Source organism: Mesoplodon mirus (genome assembly GCF_964341445.2).
Source record: "Mesoplodon mirus genome assembly, chromosome: 3".
NCBI classification, from domain to species: Eukaryota; Metazoa; Chordata; class Mammalia; order Artiodactyla; family Ziphiidae; genus Mesoplodon; species Mesoplodon mirus.
This window is the reverse complement of record NC_138978.1, coordinates 39,567,138-39,589,325: the sequence shown is the minus strand read 5'-3', so window position 1 is coordinate 39,589,325 and position 22,188 is coordinate 39,567,138. Positions and strand designations below refer to the sequence as shown.

General features: G+C 49.9%; 2 protein-coding genes and 1 pseudogene across 7 annotated transcripts in view; 2 read left to right on the top strand and 1 right to left on the bottom strand.

Annotated features, from left to right (window-relative positions):
• ERI3 (ERI1 exoribonuclease family member 3) overlaps positions 1–3,836 on the top strand; it is a 130,385-nt gene extending 126,549 nt beyond the window's left edge. For all 5 annotated transcript variants that reach the window (XM_082613646.1, XM_082613644.1, XM_082613643.1 and 2 more), the window contains one exon: positions 3,311–3,836. In XM_082613646.1, coding sequence (XP_082469772.1) covers positions 3,311–3,393 — 83 coding nt within the window. In that variant the 3' untranslated portion in view covers positions 3,394–3,836. The remainder of the gene's footprint in view (positions 1–3,310) is intronic.
• A 412-nt stretch (positions 3,837–4,248) lies between these two features.
• On the bottom strand, positions 4,249–12,718 carry DMAP1 (DNA methyltransferase 1 associated protein 1). The gene is made up of 10 exons (XM_082614565.1): positions 12,315–12,718; positions 11,676–11,767; positions 11,228–11,423; positions 6,360–6,518; positions 6,065–6,232; positions 5,589–5,774; positions 5,388–5,459; positions 5,033–5,105; positions 4,600–4,895; positions 4,249–4,361 (listed from the first exon to the last, which is right to left on the bottom strand). Exons 1-10 carry the CDS (start codon positions 12,417–12,419, stop codon positions 4,302–4,304), a joined length of 1,407 nt encoding a protein of 468 aa, XP_082470691.1. The 5' UTR covers positions 12,420–12,718; the 3' UTR covers positions 4,249–4,301.
• An 8,002-nt stretch (positions 12,719–20,720) lies between these two features.
• Positions 20,721–21,714, top strand: LOC309800915 (transcription initiation factor TFIID subunit 9-like; annotated as a pseudogene). The gene is made up of 2 exons: positions 20,721–20,973; positions 21,189–21,714. The product of its transcript is annotated as a transcription initiation factor TFIID subunit 9-like (transcript).
• Positions 21,715–22,188: the final 474 nt, after the last annotated feature.

The window sequence follows — 22,188 nt, the reverse complement described above, 5'->3', positions numbered from 1 at the left end:
GCCCCAGAGCTTCGAGCAGAGGACTTTCTGGGAGGCTTACCCGGTGCTCTCTCTGAACTTATGGTCTGTTAAAAGCCCAGATTTGTCTCTGTGCTGATCAGTGGGTTGCACTGACTCTTAGGTCGGCTTTCAGGGCTGTCTTCCCCAGTCTGGGTCTCTCTTCATTGTGGTGGACCAGTTGCAACAAGCGAAGACTCCAGAATCCCCAGTGGACAGGGTCAGCAGTCAGAGTTTGTGGCGCGAGTGACAAGTGGTTTCACCAAGTGTGCTGGCCCCTGTGTCATCTGTGCCACAGATTGTACAGTATACACCTTCTCACCATTGGGTCACCCAGAAAACTAGCATCCTTGCCTTCCCTTCAAGAAGAGAGGAGGTATTCCAAACACAGCATGTGCAGACATGTGGGTGTATCACCCGTTCAGTCCTCCCAGTAACACTGAGGTGGTATCTGTTGTCACCCCTAGTGAACCTGAAGTTTGGAGAAACTCGGCACTTGCCGCAGGGCACACAGCCAGTGGGCGAAGTTAAGACTACAAACAGGTCTGACTCCAAAACCCACTTTGTCATTTTCAGAAAACATAAGTGCTTCCTTGAGGTTGGAATCCGGGCATTGGGGGTAGAGAGTGACGGGGGTGAGACCAGAGATAGCAGGGATCTGTTTTTTCAGGGCCTTTAACTTGAAGTCATAATAAGGAGTGTGTAGACTTGAAAGTGAGGGCAGGGGAGCCACTGAAGGGACTTAAGAGAAAAGAATGTGATCAGATTTGTGTGAGAAAGAGCACTTTGGCTGTAAGAGAATGGATTAAAGGGAAAAGAAAGAGGACCAGCTGCTGTTGTAAGGGCAGGAGATGATGGGGTCTGGACTGGGAAGTGGTGCCAGAATGAGGGGAAGTAGATGATGAGACAGAGAAGAAGATAAAGCCTGCAGTTCACGCTTGATTGGATTTGGGGGGCAGGCAGGATGTCAAGCTTGAATCAGGTTTCTTCTGGGACATTTGGGAGTGCCATTCACTGGGATGGAGAACACAGGGGAGAGAAGGAGCTTGGGGGAGAAAATTAGTTCACTGCTGGACGTTTTGAGTTTGTATAGATACCTAGGAAGAGATGTTCCAGAGGCATTTGGATCTGTGGTCTGGAGCTCAGGAGAGAGGCCCAGACTGGAGACAGCAATTTTCAGAAGTTCAGGAGGCGGATGAAGCCCTCTGGTGTGTAGAGTGGGGAGAGGTCAGGGGTGAGACTGGGGCACATGGACCTTTGCCCAGCTCCAGACGAGGCACAGGTGGGAAGTCAGTGCTCCCCCACTGGATGGCTGGTGGCCTGGGGGGAGGAGCTGGGCACATTCACTTGGGCCAGGGGAGGTAGATTGAGCAATTTGTCCAGCAATGAGGGAGGAGCCAGATGAAGTCAATAGAAAACTAATTTTCTTTTCTGCTGGAAGAAATGAGGTGTGTGGCCGCTGGGTAATTGCAGATAACGAGGGGACTTATTCTTAATATGCACAGCGGCCATGGTCCCCAGAGTGCCGGAGACAGCAAGGATCGGAGGGGCCCTGACAAGGCCAGATTTATTTGGGAAGAAAATCACCTATCGTAGCCCTTTCAACGGTGCCGCGACAGCCCCTGGTCCCTGTCATAAACCCTCCCCACTCCTGGGGCCCGCCCCTCCTGCACAGCCATTCCTGCCCCATTCCCCTTCCTGTCGACTGCCTAGCTCCTCCTGTCACAGCCCCCTCCCTCCACCCTCTGCCCCCACAGCACAGGCGTGCACACTAAGGGAGACAAATGACGGGGCCTCAGCTGAGCGGGGCGCGTGTCCGGCCCATAAACCATGGGGATGGGTCACGTCTGGAGTTGCCATGGCCGTCACTACCCACCCATCTGTCTTCTCACTTTTCTGCCTCAGACCAGCCTTCATGGCTTCCCGAGCGCCTAGAGGAACAAGGTGTCCCTGTGCCTGGGTCACCTGTCCATGCCCACATCCACTGTAGCTACATTCATATTGAGCTCTGAGAGACAGGACCCCGTGTGACTTGTCTGGCCTGACCCAGAGAGCTCGTCTGCTGTGCGCCGGGTCTGCAGAGCTGGTGTCTGGCTGATGATACAGGGCCTGGCCTGACCAGACTCCTCCCACTCCCACAGTCTTTTTCTAGCTCTGGTGGGTCCCCTTTCCTGGTCTAAGGTCCTGGCAAGGGCAGGCTGGGGGCTCAGTGCAAGGGGTTGGTCCTTGACAGACGCAGGGGCCTCCTGACCTCACCTTGACCTTACCACCCCCACACCTGATTATGACACCGACGTACGATACTTCTGCCACCATGGCATCGACCCCACGAGGGTGGTGGCAGCTGAGGTCCTGGTTACGGCACAGGAGCAGAGCACCTGTGGGAGGGGGAGGGGGATGGAAGAGGAGGCAGGTGAGGGCGTCGGGGCCATGACCATGATACTGAGGCTCCAGGAGTACCTGTTCCTGTGTAGGACAGTTTTCACCATGGAGTTTCTTACGGCAGTCAATACTGAGGAAACTGCTGTGACAGGGTCTGGCAGGCACGGATGTCTTTAATCTGAGATATGGCCAGAGACAGGGCTGAAGCCTGCCGGGATGGGAGAGGCGGGGCTTGGGCTGAGCTACACAGGCGTGTCTGGTAGAAGGCTGCTGGCCAGGGTGTTAAGAGGACCACAGACCCGGCCCCTCTCCACTGGCCTGGGCTGCACAGGAGCAGGCGCCCAGGCAGTAGCTGCTGGAGCACGTGAGCCTGGGACCCCGGCCCAGAAGTGCCGAGGCTTGTGCCTTGTCACCAGTGATTATGGCCTGGGCCACGTCTCCCACACACATGCAAGTGCCGGCAAAGTCACCCTGGCCGTGGGCGTGATGAATGGCCGCACAGTAATGAAATGGAGACATCAAGACGGGTGGCGGGAAGACGGAGTGTGGCGGACGGGCCGTCCCCACGCGGCGGCAACAAGAAGGATCGCCCAGCGGCCGGGGGCCGTCAAGGGAGAAATTACACATTTACTCTGCCTTTTTCTTACTGCGACGGTACCCATACATCACCGCTGGGGCCAGGGAGGGACACGCCGGCCAATTTCCAGCATGAATTATGGGACTCAGAAGCATTGAGACCAGGCTTCTTGCAGGCCCAGCATCACCTGGCCCAACCTGAAGCTGGAGTTACTGCCACCTGGGGATAGGACCCACTGGTTTAGAGCCTATGGCTCCTGAATCTGAACCTGCCTCCCACCCCCACCCGTGTACCTCTGGGCCCACAGGGGAAGGCTCTGGGGCCCATCTAAATGTCTTCTCTTCCTCTTTTTAGATGACTGCAAGAACATCGCCAACATCATGAAGACACTCGCATACCGAGGCTTCATCTTCAAGCAGACATCAAAGCCGTTCTGACTGGCCGAGGATGGGATGGGGCAGGACAGGGTAGCTGCTTGGCCCAGCCCAAAACCCTCCTCTCCCTCACCAGAGGGGCAAAGGGAGAGTGGCACAGCTCTACGTCCAGAGTGTCCCCCAGCCCGCCCTGTGGGCTTGTGTCCTGGGTAAGGCTTGGCCACTTGGCCCCTCTGGAACAGACACTTTGTGCCCCCTACCCCCTCCCCTCAACCTCAGCCCAGTATCAGGCCCTCCCATTGTGGGCCTGGGCTGGGGGACCTCCTCCTCACTGTCTCCTCCCAGTACAGGCTTCTTGCTGGGGCCACCAAGCCCCCCTGTGCCCCCTCCCATCTGTAGTGCATGGTGTGTGGTGCCCCCAGGGCTCCAGGACAGATCAGGCCCCACCTTGTGTCTACCCCCATCCCCGCTGTGAACGTGCCACTGAATAAAGTCGGGGAAACGAGGCCCTGGGTGTGTGTGTGCCAGCCTAACACTGTCTGGATGTGCAGGGGTTAGAGCATATGCCAGGCTGCCCTGTGCTCAAGGCCACCAGTAGAGCTGGCAGTCTCTGAAGCACCTAGGGGACCCACACCGAATATGCACAGGGCCCTGGACTGTCTGAGCACAAGGCTGTGTTCAAAGCAGCCGGTATCTATGGTCATTGCTGTGTGTGAACCAACCTGAGTGTAGAACCACGGGTGTTCCTGGATACAGGTGTTTGGGCAAAGCTGGTCAGTGGTTAAAGGGCTGCTAAGGGCCTCAGTGCAGGCAAGCCCCAGCGCCATCCCCGTGGAGTGGGTATGGTGACCCCCCCTCCTGCCCACCCTCCCAGCCAGGGGCATGAGAAGTGGTGGGAAGGAAAAGGAAGCAGCCCAGTCCAACTCAGCAGCTCTATTTACACAGCACCATCCCGCACCCCGTGTGGCCCCTCAGGGCTTCTTGGCTTTCTTCACAGAAGAGGAGCTGGAGGCCGATTCCCGTCGCTTCCTCTGAGGAGACACAGAAGGTGCTGAGGTCAGTGGCCCCCAGGGCCAGATTCAGGCTGGGTGCACGTGTTTCACTCTCTGAGTCAGGAAGGTGATGCCTACTGACCGACCACCCATTCCCTCATTCTCAGAACCCCTCAGAGTGACGACTCCTGTTGCAGGCACTGGAGGGGGTGGGGCCTGCGTACGCACGTGCATGTGCTCACTAGCAGGGCCAGTTTGCGCTCCCCCGGCCTCTTACCGAATTGGGTGTGAGGGGTGCGCCCACCACATCAATGATGGCGTCTTTGCTGGGGTCCGGGCCGAGACCGGGTTCAGGCACCGCCGGCTCCGCCGGGGCCGGGGCCGGGCCCGATGCCGGTGTGGCGGGGCCCCCCAGCACACCGGCCCGGGCCAGCGCCTCGTGCCGGTGCCGCAGCATCTGCAGCTCATACTCGCAGTTGGCACATGCCTGCTTGAGCTCGTAGAGCAGCACCAGGTCACTCCGCAGCTCGTTGAACATGTGCACCAGCTCCTCCGTGGGCGTCGGGCTCAGTTCTGTGGGCAGGTGGGTGGAAGGCACAGGGACAGAGCTGGGGTGCAGTGGGAGGCCGGCAGCCAGAACTGCCCCCCACACCCAGCCTTCATCCGCAGCCTCGGTGGGGACGTCCTGAGGGGCTGGCCCCCGCACTCACCCACACCCAGCTCCAGCAGCATCTGTTCCAAGGCCTTGATCTTCTTCTGTCCCACAGAGCTTGGCAGCTTCATCTGCAATGACCCAGGCAGCTAAGCCCTCTCCCCACCACAAGCAGTTTAGAATGAAGGAGACTAAAGGCAGTGGGGGGAGTGGAAGAGAAGTTAACCCCTAGAGGCAGCTCTGGGTCACAGAAGAAAACAGCCAGTAAGCGGAATAGTGAAAGCTGTGAGCTCAGCCTGGCATCCCCCTGAGATCCCAGTACGTCCGCCTCCACCTGCTCCGGCCCCATGGCCTGCAGCATCCAGGCCGCAGAGCCCAGGGCCCAGACACAGTGAAGGAGGTGACTCACGTACCCGCTGGCTCCGCAGCGTGACGCCTGCGGACTTGAAGTCTGGGAACTTGATGCCTGCAGTCTCAGGAACGGCCTGGGGGAGAAGGAGTTACGGAGACCAGGCTGTCATGGGGAGAGGGCCCAGTGTTAGTCCCAGCCCCCTGCCGGCTCCGCGTGCTCTCAGAGCCCTCCACCCTGAGCTGGGCTGACTTGGTCTCCACACCGGCTTCTCAGCCTCCTTTTTCTGGGGGAGCTTCTTCTTGGGGGCCTTGCGTTCCGTGCGCCGCTGCTCTGCAGTGGTGTCCGCCGCCGTTATCAGCTTCTGCAGGTCCTGGCTGCGCTTCTCCCGCTCCTTCTTCCGGGCCTCGATCTTGCGCAGCTCCTGCAGCAGGTACTCCTCCTCCGCCACCTGGGAAAGAGAGACGCTGAGACGCCCGTGAGGGTCATGGGGCGGTGAGAGGAGACGGGGAGACGGAGGGGTGCCGGGCTGTCTGTGAGGGAACCTGAGCAGCAGGGGATCGTGAGGGAGGTGAGGGCTACAGAGAGCAGGGAGGATGGCCGGCGAGAGGCAGGGCTGGATGGGGGCGGGAAGAGGGGGAAGAAGGGGAGCTGGGGTGAGGGAGTTGAGGGTGTGCAGGAGGGAGGCAACGGTCAAGGGGTTTCACGGCACGGAGCAGAGTCTGTGGGCCTCGGTCTGACCTGCTCTGGGGTCCGGTTATAGAGACGCTCCAGCTGTTCCTTCCGCCGTCGCTCGTGCCCAGCATCAAACACTGGTATCTTGAGGTCTGTGCCTGGCACGGCCCGCACGTTGGCAAGCTTGGCACAGATGTGGTAGTAGCGCTCCTTCAAGTCCTCCACAGAACGCTTCTGAGGATAAAGATACAGAGAGAGGGAGGATGAAAACTCAGAGGCATGTGGAGGGGAGATCATGAAGGTGGTGGGCCTGCCACGCCCGGGGGTTGGGCCCACATGCAAATGCACGATACCAGCTCACCTTGAACTGCTGGTGGTCATACCGGTCGTGGATAACAACAAAACGTAGGTCAAAGCGGCGGCTAAGGTCAAAGAGGTGGTCGGTTTCTGCCTTTGTCCAAGCGTCGTCATGAAGATAGAGCTGGTACTCCTGCTCTGAATACACGGGCACCTGCACCATCTACAGGCATGGAGGGACAGGGGGCACGCCCACGTCACAGCACATCCCGCAGGCTCCAGCAGCCCCTCCTGTTTATTGTCAATCCCTGGGCTGGACAAAAGCAAATCCTCTGCCTGGGACCCTGCACAGGGCACCTGGAGATTATGTTTCCAGAGCAAGAAAAGAAACTCTCTGCTTGACCAAAGGCCCTGGCAGGCTCTAGAACTGTTGCCTGCCTCTGAATCCACTCCAGGACCAACTTCATCATGCCTTTGGCTCCAGAGCCTCGGTAACAGGACACATGCTCCTGGCCCGACGGTTAAGGTGAGGGGACCACGTGTGAGTGCTTCTGTGGAGTCCAAAGGTCAACTTTGGAGTAAGGCAGATGGCTAAATTCTGGAGAAAGGCCCAGGAGCCCTAGTCATGGCACACTTGATTGAAGTACTCCTGCCACCCAGTGGTGACAGTGAGACGTGCAGCTCCCCCAGAGCTGGCCAAGGTCACATCTCTAAGGAAAAGGCACCTGAATCCTACTCGCAACATACACCCCCCACCCCAACACCCATGTCCCGCCCCCCAGACCTCCCTCAGGGACAAACAGCACCACCGCCAGCTGCGTCTATCAGTCAGAGACCCCAGGAAAGAGACAATGCTAGGCTGGGCCAGGGAAGTTTCTCCATCAAAGACCACACTGGCTCTGAACCTGCTCTCAAAACCCTTATGTCCAGCTGCCTCTTGGACATCTCCTACTGGAGATCCTATATACATCTCAGACTGAATATGTTCAGGTGATACGTGTTAACTAGGCTTGCTGGGGTGGTCATTTCACAATATATACCAATACTGGATCATTATGTTGTAACCTGAAGCTAATATATGTATGATATATAATAACTATACCTCAATTTAAAAAAAACAAATCCTAATATGTTCAGTACTGAGCTCATCGCCCTCCCTCAAACTCCTATCTCCCCCAGTCTGGATCTCAGGCATCTTTAAATCCTACCTTTACCCTTGACCCCTCCCCTTTCCCGCATCTGTGGATTTTACCTCCCAATTCTGTATCTCCTCTGCCACAACCCTGTCCAGACCACCACTACCCCTTTGCCTGGACAGAGAAACAGCCTCCCCACTGGCCTCTCTGCCTCCATTTAATCCTCTTCTAAACAATTCTCCATCTGCAGCCAAGATGTGACCTCTCTGAACACTGCTACTTAAAAAGAAGCTCACCGTCAAGCAAGGGAGATGGTCATTCATTCAGCAAATATTTGTCACAGGCCTGCTAGCCCTATGCTGGGGACACAATGCTGAATAAGACAGACAGGGGCCTTGCCTTCTCAGAGCTCACAGTCCAGCTGAAAATTTAGTAAAGTGCAGCGAATTTGATGACAAAGGTATGCCTAGGGTGTAATGAGTGACACCTGATGCAGCCTGGGACAAGGGTTGTCAGGGAAGAGGTAAATGGAGCCCGGTTCAGTCTTAAGGTTAAGTAGAACTGAACCAGTGAGGGAAGGTGCTGGAGAGACTCCTAAGCAGGGGGGCCACATAAACAGCGATGAGAGAGAAATGGCCTGATGTGTGCGGGCTTGGCAGTCAGGGACACTAAGGGAAACAAGAAAAGGGTGAGACAGGGAGAGGCCTGAAGAGAGCCTGGAGAGTTAACAGAGGCAAGCTGCTGCAAGCCTTGTGTGACTGCTAAGGAGTCTGGAATTCATCCTGTGGGTGACGGGAGTCAGTAAGGTTAGTTTTAAAGACAGGAGTGAGATGGTCATGATTCTCTTTTACAAAGACCACCCTGGCAACAGTGAAGATGGGGTGAAACATGAGCCTGGGAGACCAGCTGGCGGGTTTAAGAAATAATCCAGATGGGAAGTGAAGAGGCCTGAAATAAAGCAGCACCAGTGGAAGGCAGAGAAAAGGGCATGGACTTGAGAGGCTTTAGATTAAACATCACAGGATGTGACAAGTGGCTGTGAGGGGTGAGAGAAGATGCTGTCATAGGTAACTCCTATGTTTCTGGCTTGAGCAGGAAAGCGGCTGGGGAGCCACAGACTGAAAGCGGGACCCCAGGAGACAGCAGTATTGGAGGGAAGATGTTAGTTCCCTTTACTTCGACTTCATTCTCCACCCAGTCACCACGATCTTTCTAAAACTCAAATCTGATCCCGACACCTCTCTACTTAAAATTTGTCAGTGGCTCCCTAAAGACATCAGAGCAAAGCCCAAATTCCTGAGCCTGGCTGCCAAGCCCTGCCTGACGCGGCCCTGCTGCCCTCTCCGGTCTCGTCTCCCACCATATCCTACCTTGGACCTTAGGCTCCATCAACAGGGAAATGCCCACAGCATCCCACACATGGCTGATTTTTCACTTATGCCTTTGCTCATGATGTCCCCTCTGCCTGAACAAGTCACTGCGCTCCTTTTCTACTATCACCTGGTAACATCCTTCGAGACTCAAATCAATACCGTATGACCCAGCAATCCCACTCCTGGGCATATATCCGGAGAAGACTCTAATTTGCAAAAATACATGCACCCCTATGTTTATAGCGGCACTATTCACAGTAGCCAAGACACGGAAGCAACCTAAATGCCCACTGACAGATGAATGGATAAAGAAGATGTGGTACATATATACAATGGAATATTACTCAGCCATAAAAAAATAATGAAATAATGCCATTTGCAGCAACATGGACCTAGAGATTATCATACTAAGTGAAGTAAGTCAGACAGAGAAGACAAATATCATACGATATCACTTATATGAGGAATCTAAAATATAATACAAGTGAACTTATTTACAAAACAGAAACAGACTCACAGACATAGAAAACAAACTTACGGTTACCAAAGGGGGAGGGGGAGAGGGATAAGTTAGGAGTTTGGGATTAGCAGATACAAACTACAATATATAAAACAGATAAACAAGGTCCTACTGTATAGCACAGGGAACTATATTCAATATCTTGTTTTAACTATAATGGAAAAGAGTAAGAAAAAGAATACACATACACACACACACACACACACAGGTATAACTAAATCACTTTGCTGTACACCAGTAACACAACATTGTAAATCAACTATACTTCAATTAAAAAAAAAACTCAACTCAAGCTCTAACTTCTCCAGGAAGTTTCCATGACCTTCAGTTCCTCCCAATATGGCATGTATCCCACCGATCTGTATTTGCCTGTGCCTCCCCCCAGCTCCCCAACAACATGCAGAGTTTCTAGAGGGCAGATACTGTGTCTGATTCATGTTTGTGTCCCCACTGCCTTGGGCTTGACTTGGCATGGAGTAGTATTTACTAAATACAAAATGAACACTCTTTTGTCTTCACCTCAAATTGTCTCATCCAACCTTCCCACCCCCACCTCAAATCTCTTACCTCTTGGTTATCCCTTCTCAGTCTTACATCTCCAGCCTCTCCCTCCACTGGACCTGAGGGGCCTAAGGATGGTGGTGAGGGGCCTAAGGAGGAAAACCAGTTTGGGGGCATGGGGGAGAATGATGGGTCGCACCTGGACGTACTGAGTCTGAGAGGCCTGTGAGCCACCCATGGGGAGGTGTCCAGGTGCAGGTGGGTATACCGGCTGAGGGGAAAGAAGTCAGGACTTGGGAGTCCTGGGTTCAAGCCCCCAGTGCTTGCAGACTCGAAGTCTAGGCTGCTCCAAGCTGCAGGGACTGTGGGGCCGTATCGTGAGTGGCTTAAACAACAGCCTAGGGAATCCTAGCCCAGCCCAGCTCTGCTTCTCACTGGCTGGGTGAGTCTGTATAAGGCCCTGCTCCATCTGAGCCTCAGTAATCCAGACCAGAGATAATTCAGCTTGGATTAGGGTACAGAGAATGAAGAACACAGGCAGATGTGATTTATTATAGAAACAGAGTCAGCAGGACTCAATGACCAGATGTATCACTGAAGTCTAACTCAAATGCCAGCTTCTCAGAGAGGCCCTCCCTGACCACCCTATCTATTAGGCTCCCCTACACCTACAAGTTCACTCTTTATCTCATTTCATATCCTGGTTTTATGTTATTGATGGCTCTTATCTGAAAGAATCCAATTTATTTGCTTACATGTTTGTTATCTGTCTTCCCCTACCTTCTTTGTCCCGTTGTTGATTGAAATAATATGAGAGCTAAGGGAGAAGCTAAGTCAAGGATGATTCCCAAATTTCTGGTTTGGGCAATTGGGTGGATAGTGGCGTCATTCACTTATGTGAGGAACAGGTTTGGGGGTGGGGAACAGAGGGAAGATTATGAGTTCTGCTCAAGGGTATCCACTTGATCTGAAGTACCCGTGGGGCCTTCAGGGAGAGAGGTAAGCAAATGACTGGATATATGTGGATTGCTGCTCTGGACGTGAGATACTGAATGGGGTTAATGGCATACGGAGGGTAACGGAGGTCACAGGGTAAATGAGACACACTAGGGAGAAAGTAGAGAGTGCAAAGAGTAGAGTGCCTAGGACACAGCTCCGAAGAAGAGCGAGAAACGAAAGGCTAAGGCAACACACCGAAAACCAGAGCAGGTCCAGGAAAGGACAGGATCCCTCGGGCAGTGAAGACCCACAGAGGTACTTGCACCAATAACTGAGTGGGTGACCACTGTTAATGACCTGGCCTGAGGGGGCCTCTGGAGCCAACTAGGAGACTGGAGTGCTCAGGCAAGTGGCTCAGAGTAGGTGGGCAACTTTGGCCTACGTCCCAACGGTGGTGGCTCACCTTATTGAACCTGGCGAAGGGGTAGTCCTTGCCCTCCTCTGCTGCCCGTCGCCAGTGGAAGAACATGGCTCCATCCTTGCGGGCTGGGTTGGTGAATGGCATCCACTTCCACGGCCGCACCTTCTTGGAGCCCAACTTGGCCTTCACTGTGCGGTAGCCTTGACCAGTGTCACTGGGTAGCAGTGGGGGTGCATCCCTGGCAGCAGGGTTTAAGGAGGTGAGAGATTACAGTCAGAAGGTGTGTAGAGAGCCTTTGGACCCAGGCTGCTGATCTACCATAGAGCAAGGAAGTCACGTCCTGGAGTGAGACATCCGAGCTCCAACATCCTAAGCAAGCCCTGTGTGGAGAGGGGAGGTGGGGAGAAAACTGGCTGGGAAAATTAGGAGTTAGGGACATGCAGGTTGGTCAGGGACCAAAGCCTAGGGGATCTGGGATTCTAATACTTGCTTCTTGTCAGAGTAGAGCAGTGCATAGACCTCCCGGTGCATGCCCTCGGGCCTCTTGAAGGTCAGTGTCTCAGAGGACTTCTTGGACTTTTTCTGGGGAGGGAAACCACAGGAGAGGAACCACAGGCTAGACTCCCTTCCCTGAAAATTCTTTAGCCCAGCTCAATCCCTGAACAAACCAGCATCTACAGGTACAATGACACACATACACACTGTGACACATAATGACACACTATGAAGGTACAGAAACCCACTCAAGGGGCACCTGGGTCTGAGCGGGTCATTCCCCTCCACACCCGTACCTCAGAGCCCTACCTGTCGGAGCAGAAGATACTTTTCCAGCATCTCTCAGCATGTCACACCGAGTTGATGTCCCCCCAATATCCCACAAGTGTCACACTCTCTAGTTCCTGTCTTACAAGTGTCACACCCTCTTCGTCCCCACCATTTTCCACGGGGTCCCGCCTCCTCCATCCCATCTCACCAAGGTGACACATATTCTCCATCCCGTTATTTCACATCTTTTACCGCCCATCTCACAAGAAGTGTGGCACCTCATCTCTCCCCGAGCCGTCTTCCGTTGTCACTCCTACCCACCACTTCACTACCGCTACCCAGCGCTCTCAGGCACCACTGCTACCTTGTCCGGATTGATAATGTCCTTCTTGCTGATGGTCCCGGAGGCTGCATCCCCCTCTGGACCCCCGAGTTCTAGAATGTCCCGCACATCCGCGCCCGTAGCCATCGCGCCCGAGAGATGGGGGAGCGCCCCGAGGTCAATAGTCAGTGCCTGAGGAACTACCAGGCTCAGATCGGGGGGCGGAGCCACTTCAGCCCCAAGTGGGGGCGGGGTGAAGAGGCGGGCCGCGAGGACGAGAGTGGCTCAGGGTCAGATCGGGGCCCCGCCAGTGTCCCGCCGCCTGGGTCTCCCTAACGGCCCCAGCTGTCTCCTAAGCCCAAGCGCCTCCGCACCTAGACCTCCGGGCTGCGGCTCAGCGACTCCCCTATCCCCGCAAAGCCGCAAACAGAAACTTCCGGTCGTGCGCGTTAGAAATGTGGCCGTCAGGAACACTTCCGGTCTGTGCTTAGCGGAAAACCGAGCCGGCTGGTAACCCAGTGTGAAAACTACTGACCGCGCAGGAACTGCTGCACTCTTTGGCTCCCAGGAGCCCGCCCGTTTCCTGGGCTGCCTGCTTTCTGGCATTTTCCCTCTGCGTTGCTCCGTCGCGCAATGAAGAGAGAGTGCACAGCTTTGTGACCTTGGAAGTCGCTTAATTTCTCTGAACTCGTTTCTTCACTTTAAAATGGAAATTGTCATGGTACCTGCGTAAGTGAAGTGCCAATAATCCATGTAAAACATTTGCACGGTGCCTTTTTTCATTACATAAATTAGTGGTATTAATTGCCCCTGTTCATTCAGTGCTAAGTACGTACGAGATACTGTGCTACGCGTTCGAGATGAAGAGATCAACTGGACAAGGCAGAGCTTCCCAGGGTGGCTGCCAAGATGGAGTGAGGTCTGGAGCCTCACTTACACCTCCTCTGATGGGGGGGTGGGGGGTGTGGGTCGGGGCCTCATGGGGCTTTCCTGGAGCCCAGCTTCCTGGAACTTCACTAGTCTGGGAGCTAACTGCACTAGTGTGAGTTCCAAAGAAGTCCAAGAACACAACCCCAAACAGGTAGCACCTGGAAGAAGTATCCCTCAAAGGAAGAAACTTGCTGATCTCCCTGGAGAGAGAGAGACTTCTAGAACAGGCGGTCCTGAGGAAGCACAGAAGGGACAGGAGAAGCAGCTCCCAACTTCAGCCTCTGCAAACTAGCCTGTAGACATGGAGGACACTGGGCATTGAGCATGGGGGATGGAGTGGAGCTTGTAAGGTATTAAGGAGACCAGGCCCCAAGCCAGGGGTCTGTCAAAAATTCAAGCGGGGCCTGGAGGAGCAGACAGCCCACACAAGTGAGCTATCAATGCTGTAACTTATTCTGGCTTGGAGGCATATGGGGACATAGTTGCTGCAGCCCACAAGCCTAGCTAGACCCCAAAAGTTGGAAGAACTGGGCCTAGAGGTACAAACTTTGCCCTGTTCCTGAGGCCTGATTCCTGGGTGAATCCTCTGAGCTCTAAACAGTTTCCAGGGGAAGCCAGGGTCTTGCAGCAGAAATTGCCCACAGGGTAAGAGAATGGTCCTTGGAGCGAGAAGTGGGAGAGGGTCCTGCACCTCTGCCTCAAAACCCTTGACTCTGCTTGTAGTTACTGTGTTGCATAATTATTTGTTTAAGATATGTCTCTCTTGATAGAATCATTTCTGTGAGGGCAAGGATCATGGTACATAAATGTGTGTATGTGTAAGGCATTATTCTAGGCTCTGGGGATGCAGTGGGTGAATGAGATACAAATATTTCCCAGTGGGGCTTGTAACTAGCATATGAACTATAAAATAGATAGTGTAAGTTTGATGGTGACAAGTGCTGTGAAATAAAATAGGGTAGTAGGATGGGGGACTATATGGAACCCCAGGGAAGTTTTCTCCAGGGAGCTGAAATCAGAGCTGAGGTTTAAATGATGGAAATAGCCACAGAATACCTGGGTAAGGAGAGTTTCAGACATGAGGAATAACACGTGCAAAGTCTCTAAAATGGAAGGAACTATGTGTTGAAAGGACATAAAGAAAAAAGGCCAGTGTGGTGGCTGTTGGGTGAGGAAGGGGAGAATAGGGAGACTTAAGATCAGAGGTAGGCATTGAGGGCCATGATAAGGGGTTTACCCTAAGGTTAATCATTTGTCATTCTGTCTTGGCCATGGCCTGGTTCTGTCCCCATCCTGGAGTGCCACCTTAGCTGCTGCCATTAAGAAATCCCCCAGAATGACGGGGCCAGAGCTGCTCATTCCTTCGGGAAACTGAGTCCAGGGGTTGGGGAAAAGAGGACGAGAGAGGGATGCCTCTCTCTTGACCCTTCTGGGGAGCCACTGCTACACTTCCTTTACCAGACTGCAGGTGACAACGGGTCTCCCTGCCAGCCCCGAGAGGAGTTTATCCTGTGGTACCCACCCAGCTGACCCTCTTCAGGAACCCAGCATCACTTCTGAAGAGACTCTTGCATTGCAGTGTCCTATTGAGGGGCCTGGGAGAGGGACTTCAGGCTGGGGTGCTCTGGGGATGCAAAGTTGACTTTAACAGAGTTTTTATTCAATCCTGAGAGCAATGTGAAGCCATTGAAGGGTGTGTGGCGGTGGCATGGGGAGGAGAGTTAGGAAGAAGGCTGAAAAGAGTCAGATTCACCTTTTAGAAAGATGACTGGTGGCTTGCCAGCAGGGAGGATGAAGCTGGAGGCAGGAGAACCTGGTGAGAGGCAGTGGTAGAATCAGCTGGAACTGGAGGCTGGTTGGCCGTGGCAGTAGGATGCAGAATAAAAAAGAGTCGCAGAAGCCCCTCCCTCCTCAGCCTCACTGTTCACAGCTGTGCCCAGAAAGAGTGCACTCTAGCTCCTGAGTGCCTGGCCTGGCTCTCTCCTTCCTTTCCCCCTCTGCCCTCCCCCTCTCCCCTCCTCCCCTCTCCTACCAAGACTATGCGCTCCTTAAGCGTGGCACTGGGTCTCCTCATCCTCTGGTCTCTCCCAGCATGTGCCCTATTTGCAGGGGCTCCTTAGAAACTGTGGGAAAGGGCAGGTGGTCTGTGTGTGGTGTGATCAAGATCCAGAACCGCTCAGTCTGATCTGGTCTTGCTTAGGTTAATTATGAAGGACATTTTCCAACTAATAAGACAAATTTCCCACTTTTTGAAATGCGCAAAGAACATGATTGGGAAAGTCACAGAAGAAGTGCAGCAGCCAGTAACCATACAGATAAGCATTCCACCTCACTGGGATTGAAAGAGCTGAAAAACTGAAAGCTATAATGAGAAATCATTCTATGCCTATCAGATAGGTAAAACTTGAACATAACTGTGATACCTATTTTTGACAAGGATATGGATGACATAGGCACCAGTCTACTGTTGGTGGGAATGTACATTGATTTGATTTTGTTCATTAGTTCATTCAACAAATAATTGTTTAGTACTTACTGTAAGCCACTTAGATATGCCACTACATGCCAGGCCCTGTGCCATAGAGACCTCAGCAGTCCAGAAGGAAAAGTGATCACTGCCTTCAGCTGGTACATTAAGAACTGTGCCATTGATCGTGTGAAAGTTGTACCTCATTAAAAAGAAACAGGTAGATGGGAACTGGAGCTGCCAATGAGGCCTGATCAAGATGACAACCTCTCCAAAGCATCCTGCGCCCCTGGGGGGAAAGCCAGTGGGGCGCGCGAGATTGGCAAAGTCGAGGGCAAGGAGCTGGAGGACAGTGGCATCGACAAGGCCTGTGTGGTCCCTGGCCAGTTCTGGGGGCCAAAGAAAGATGAAGACCTCCTCTGGGAATGGCTGGAAGACACGTGTGGCACCAACAGGGAGCAGTCCTGGGACAGTGCCAGGTGCCTTCCGGAGGGGAGCGCCTCCCTTGGTGCTCTCGGGAGCCCCGCCCCCGTCCCCAGCCCCAGCGCTGAGTCTCCAGAGTTTGCGGCTGAGTGGAGACTCCACCTCCATCCTCCGCAAAGGAAAAGATTGCTGTTGTCAAACTCACCGCCCATGTATTCCAGGGTTTGTGGGAGTCCTCTCCCCACACCATTTCAGCTTTTTTGGAATTCGTGTTCTTGCAGGCATCTCCCTTCTCCTTCCCCTGCCAGTTCCACATCGACAATTACCTGCATTCTTGAGTGGACTTCTGGCCCCTTCCCTCACCCTCGCTCTCACCTGTGGTCTATTTATGCCCTTTGGCTTTTTTTTTTTTTTTTTTTTTTTTTTTTTTTTTTTTTAGTTCAGTCTTTCCAGCAGCCAGAACTCTGAGAAATAAGTTTCTACTGTTTAAGTCACTCAGGCTATATTGTATTTGTTAGAGCAGCTCAAACTAAGACAACTTTTTTTTCTTTTATATACATGTTGTATTTTTCTTTGAGCCAGTCCTCCCAAAGTCTTGGAGGATCTTACAGACTTCTTTGCCAGTCAGTTCTTTTGCTTTCCTAAACTAAATAAATAAATAAAAATTAAAGTAAGAAACAAGCTGCCACAGCTTATACCTCTCACCTTAAAGAAAGAGTTCAAAGCTTGGTGGCCCTCTTTGGGTTTGCAGGCGATGTGTACTATTTTGGGGCATGCTGCTCTGTCCCACTTACCAGTAACCTATAGGTTTAGAGAGGAACCTGGCTCCAAAGGGGGTTCTCCAAAAGGTAGGTCCAGGTTGCAATGCAAGCTGTGTTACCAGTCGGGCCTGATTATCCAACAGACCTAATGGTTTTGGAAGTATTTTGTGACAAAAAAACTTACATATACCTTCTGGCAACCCCAGTTGGAGAATTACAGCATGGGCACCTAGGATTCTGAAGTAAGGCTCTGATCCCACCCACAAACCACTGGCCACTACTTGAAAAGCAGTCTTTGGCTTACAGCGACCCTGGTAGAAACTGAACATTTGTCCACGAGATGCCATGAAACCGCCCAATGCGAACTGAGAATTATCTAATCCACTGGACCATAAAGTTGGGGATGCAAGTCAACATTCCACGATAAAATGTGAGGGGTATTTAGACCTTTCTTATTTTCAATGACAAATACTTAGAGCTATAATTTTCACCCTAATGACTGCTTTAGCTGCATCCTACTAATCATTTTACATTTTCATTATCATTCTAACTTCCCTTGCGATTGCTTCTTTGATCTAGGGATTGTTTAGAACTATGTTGCTTAATTTCCAAGTATTTGGGAGTTTTCTAGGTATCTTATGATTATTGATATCGAATTTAATTTTATTCTGGTCATAGAACATATTCTATATGATTTCAATCCTTTCAAATTCTTTTTTTAATTTAATTTTATTTTTTTATACAGCAGGTTCTTATTAGTGATCTATTTTATACATATTAGTGTATATATGTCAATCCCAATCTCCCAATTCATCCCACCACCACTCCCCACCCCCGCTTTCCCCCCTTGGTGTCCATACGTTTGTTCTCTACATCTGTGTCTCTATTTCTGCCTTGCAAACTGGTTCATCTGTACCATTTTTCTAGTCAATCCTTTCAAATTTATTGAGGTTTTTTTATGGCCCAGCATGTGGTCCATTGGTGAACATATCGTGTGTATTTGAAAAGAATGTTTATCCTGCAGTCCTGGTAGAGAGTTTTATAAATTTCAGTTAGGGCAAGATGATTGATGGTATTGTTCACATAATCTATGTCTTTATTGAATTTTTATGTCTTTTAGTCTATTGCTGAAGATTTTTTTTCATCTCCAGCTATGATTGTGGAATTGTGTATTTCTTCTTTTAATTCTGTCAAATTTTCCTCCACATATTTTGAAGCTCCGTTATTAGGTCATAAGCTCTGTTATTACACATTTTTAATTATTATTTCTTCCTGGTGAATTGATCATTTTATCAGTATGAAATATCTATCTTTATCTCTAGTAATAGTCTTGGTCTTGAAGTATACTTTATCTGATATTATAGCCACTCCAGCCTTCACAAGCTTACTGTTTGCATGGTATATCTTTTTCCTTCCATTTTCTTTCATCTTTTAGAGTACATCTCTTATATACAGCAGATATTCGGGTTTTGCTTTTCTTTATCCATTCATACAGTCTCTGCCTGTTGAGACCATAAGTATTCATTGAGCGATGGGTGGTAAAGGAAAACATGCTTAACCTGGTCTCATTTGTATCCTTCCTACCTGATGATGAATGCTTTTGGACACTACAGACTTTAGAGTGGATCAAATAGTTTGCAGGTTATATTGGGCAGTTCAGTTGGCAAGGTCGCTTGTCCTGGTTGTCCCATGGGCAAGCATTCAATTTCTGTCAGGAACCAGTAGTAAGATAAAGCTGTTTCTCAAAGGAGATCAGTTACTTATCAGACAGGGCATGGCTTTCTTCTGCACTGCTGCTCCTGGGCTTGTTATAGACTCCCTCAGCAAGATGACCGAAACATGATTGGGATCTGGTGGGTGGGTCATGGAGACTAAGTGGCCTATCTACTTACATTGCAGCCTAGACCACCTGGACAATTTCCTTTGCTCTGGATTCCTCTCAAAGCTGACAGTCTTTCAGGTCACTCAGTAAATGAATGAGTTGCAAGACACTCAAATATGATGTATGCTCCCTCAAAAATCCAAGAAAACCACCAAGTACCCAAATTCAGCTTCTCTAAGACACCATCAACTGAAAGGTGCACCTTTATTTATATTCCACTATGAAGAATTTTATAAAACACTATCAAATAAACCATAGCATATCATTGATTGTAAGATGAATTCCATTTCAGAGATGTTAGAATGTTGGAATTGTGAATGTACTAAATGCCACTGAATTGTTCATTTTAAAATGATTAATTTTATTTTATGTGAATTTTACCTTAATAAATTATTTTCTTAAATGTGAATCAGTAAAATATGGTATTCTGTCTATATGGTAGGAGGTTGTAAGGCAAAGCAACTTGTACTTAGGAAGGACATTGTGATGCTCCCTAGAACACTGGCTCTCCAGAAACATCACTCACATGTATTTTCATGGAGTTTACCTTATTTACCTTGATTTACCAGAAGGGATCAACAGAAGGCTGTCACAGAACTATGTCACTATTTCCTCCTGCTGACAAGGATTGTCAGAAGTCACCCATTAGCCTTGAGGAGCCACTTCTGCTGGACAGGGAGGCTCAAGGGGGTAGGATTTTGGATGCTCTGAGTCATCTGACTGCTTTCTTTTCTGGTCAACACTCTGACTTTCAAATATGAGACCTGGCAAGGCTATGAGTTTTTTGTTTTGTTTTAATATTTATTTATTTATTTATTTGGCTGCCGGGGCTCAGCTATGGCACGCTGGATCTTCATTCCCGCATGCGGGATCTTTATTGCAGCATTCAGGATCTTTAGTTGTGGCATGCAGGATCTACTTCCCTGACCAGGGATCGAACCCAGGCCCCCTGCATTGGGAGCGCTGAGTCTTAACCACTGGACCACCAGGGAAGTCCCAAGGCTGTGAATTTTACTGATATTGTACTACAGTAATTCTCAATATAACACTTTGGATTTGATTTTCAGTTACTATTAGCCCCGCGCCTGCAAAAGATAAATTATTTTTATCATAGACATAGAAAGCCAATGGTTTGGGGACTTGTCTCGAGCCAAACTTTTAGAGTATTAAGCTTCACATTCTTTTTCTTCATTCTGTCCAGAAAGAAACCCCTCTTTACAGCAGTTCACAGATCCCATCTGCCCTCCATACTGTTCTGTGGCAGAGACCACGTGGTTCCCCAACGCTTTGCCTTCAACGCATCTTTCATTCAGGTGATACTTGATTGCAGATGATAATCTATTGGCAGCAGGCCAAAGGCTACCTTTGATATTAGCTGGATTTTCACTGCCCAAAAATAAATACCAAATTCATGCCTGTTTTGATACCAATTTCTTTATCAGTTAAAGCTCATAGTTCTGAGTTATGTTTTCCAGTAAAAAAAAAAAGTAGCCAAAATTGTTCCAAAAAGAATTAGAAAACCAAATGGAGCAATAACCATAGAAAAAATAAAAATATTTTCATTGAGCTACAATGTTAAAAAGTAACAGGCTGAGAGTTATAAATAGGTGGTTCTAGTCGAACTTCAAGGGACAGATTATTCCTCATTTAAATAAGTTGACTTCAGAGCATATAAGAAGTTGAAATTGTTCTCAGCTCATGAAAGTAGCACAATATCAGAGCCTAATAAAGAGAGAAACATATTTGAAGGCTACATAATTTTCACCTTATATAATCTATTTAAGAAAATAAGAAAATGCCCAACATGCTGTTCACCAGTCAGGGTGTATGGCAGGGTGGAGCTGGAGGGCGGAGCAGGCAAGGTAAACAAACCAGGGATTGGAAAAACCACACTAGACAAAGGACTTGCATCAAAACCAGGACTGAACTACATTCATGTGGGTGATTTAGCTCAAGGAGTCTGATCACTAGATATCACAGATTCTGGCAAGATGCCTTCTCCCAAGAGCATGCCGAAAGATGCACAGATGATGGCACAAATCCTGAAGGCCATGGAGATTACAGACTATGAGGCAAGAGTTATAAATCAGATGTTGGAGGTCGCCTTTCAATCTGTGACCACAATTTTAGATGATGCGAAAATTTATTCAAGCCACGCTAAGAAAGCTACTGTTGATGCAGATGATGTGCGATTGGCAATCCAGTGTTGCCCTAACCAATCTTTTACCTCTCCTCCCTAAGAGATTTTTTTTTTTTTTTTTTTTGTGGTACGTGGGCCTCTCACTGCTGTGACCTCTCCCGTTGCGGAGCACAGGCTCCGGACGCGCAGGCTCAGCGGCCATGGCTCACGGGCCCAGCCACTCTGCGGCATGTGGGATCTTCCCGGACCGGGGCACGAATCCGCATCCCCTGCATCGGCAGGCAGACTCTCAACCACAGCGCCACCAGGGAAGCCCGAGATTTTTTACTAGACATTTTAAGGCAAAGAAATCAAACTCTTTTGCCATTGGTCAAGCCATATTCAGCCCCTAAATTGCCACTTGATAGATATTGCTTGACAGTCCCAACTATAAACTTAAATCTTTACCAAAAAAAGGCATCTGCTGTGCTGGAAGAGTAACGGTTCCACAGTTAAGTGTTGGTTCAGTTAGTAGCAGACCAAGAATCCCCACTCCAAGCACACCAACCCCCAAAATCATGTCCGTTTCAACTAAGGTAGGGACTCCCATGTCCCTCACAGAGCAAAGGTTTATAGTAAAGATGCTCACTTCATAGTCCTAGCTGTAAAAGCATCAGTTCCTGCAACAGCAGCAGTTCAGAATGTCAGATTAATCCATCATTAATAGGGTCCCAAAACATTCTTACTAACACTAACACGGTGCCATCACAAAATACTGCCCATGAATCATCAAACACATTAAAAGAAAATGTGAAGGTGATGACAATGATGATGATGGTGATGACGATGAACATTTGTAATCCAGCCTTAATACATGTAACAGGTATACTTGATCTTGAATCCATTGTACTGAAATTAAACACACACAGGATGTTTTCAAGTTGTTTTAGAAAACTTCAGTAGTAGTTAGTGAGTAAATACAGTCACCATACTTTTCAATTAAGACGTTGGATTTTCTTTAATAGAATTAGTAATTGTTTTTCAGCAGCCTTTCAGTGTAAAAAATAAGTTGTCATTCATGAAAGAAAGAAAGAAGAAAGAAAGAATGGTTCAGCATTAGATTATATATCAATTTAACCTATTATATTAATAAATAAAAACATTTAAAGTGAATGTCTTGATAAATTCAACACCCATTAATGATATAAAAGAAAAAAATGTCCTAGCATCTAGGAAAGGAACAGCCTTAATTTGATACATTGTTTGTTTTTTTAAATTAATTAATTAATTTATTTATTTATGGCTGCATTGGGTCTTCATTGTTGTGCGGGCTT

Bases quoted from the DNA above. Each gene is read 5' to 3' on its own strand.
- DMAP1 (XM_082614565.1), bottom strand. From the start codon at position 12,419: ATGGCTACGGGCGCGGATGTGCGGGACATTCTAGAACTCGGGGGTCCA. The intron at 11,768-12,314 runs GTAGCAGTGGTG...TTCCCTCCCCAG, and splicing joins ACATTATCAATCCGGACAAG to AAAAAGTCCAAGAAGTCCTC. The intron at 5,460-5,588 runs GTGTGGAGACCA...CTTCTCCCCCAG, and splicing joins AAAAGGAGGCTGAGAAGCCG to GCCGTTCCTGAGACTGCAGG.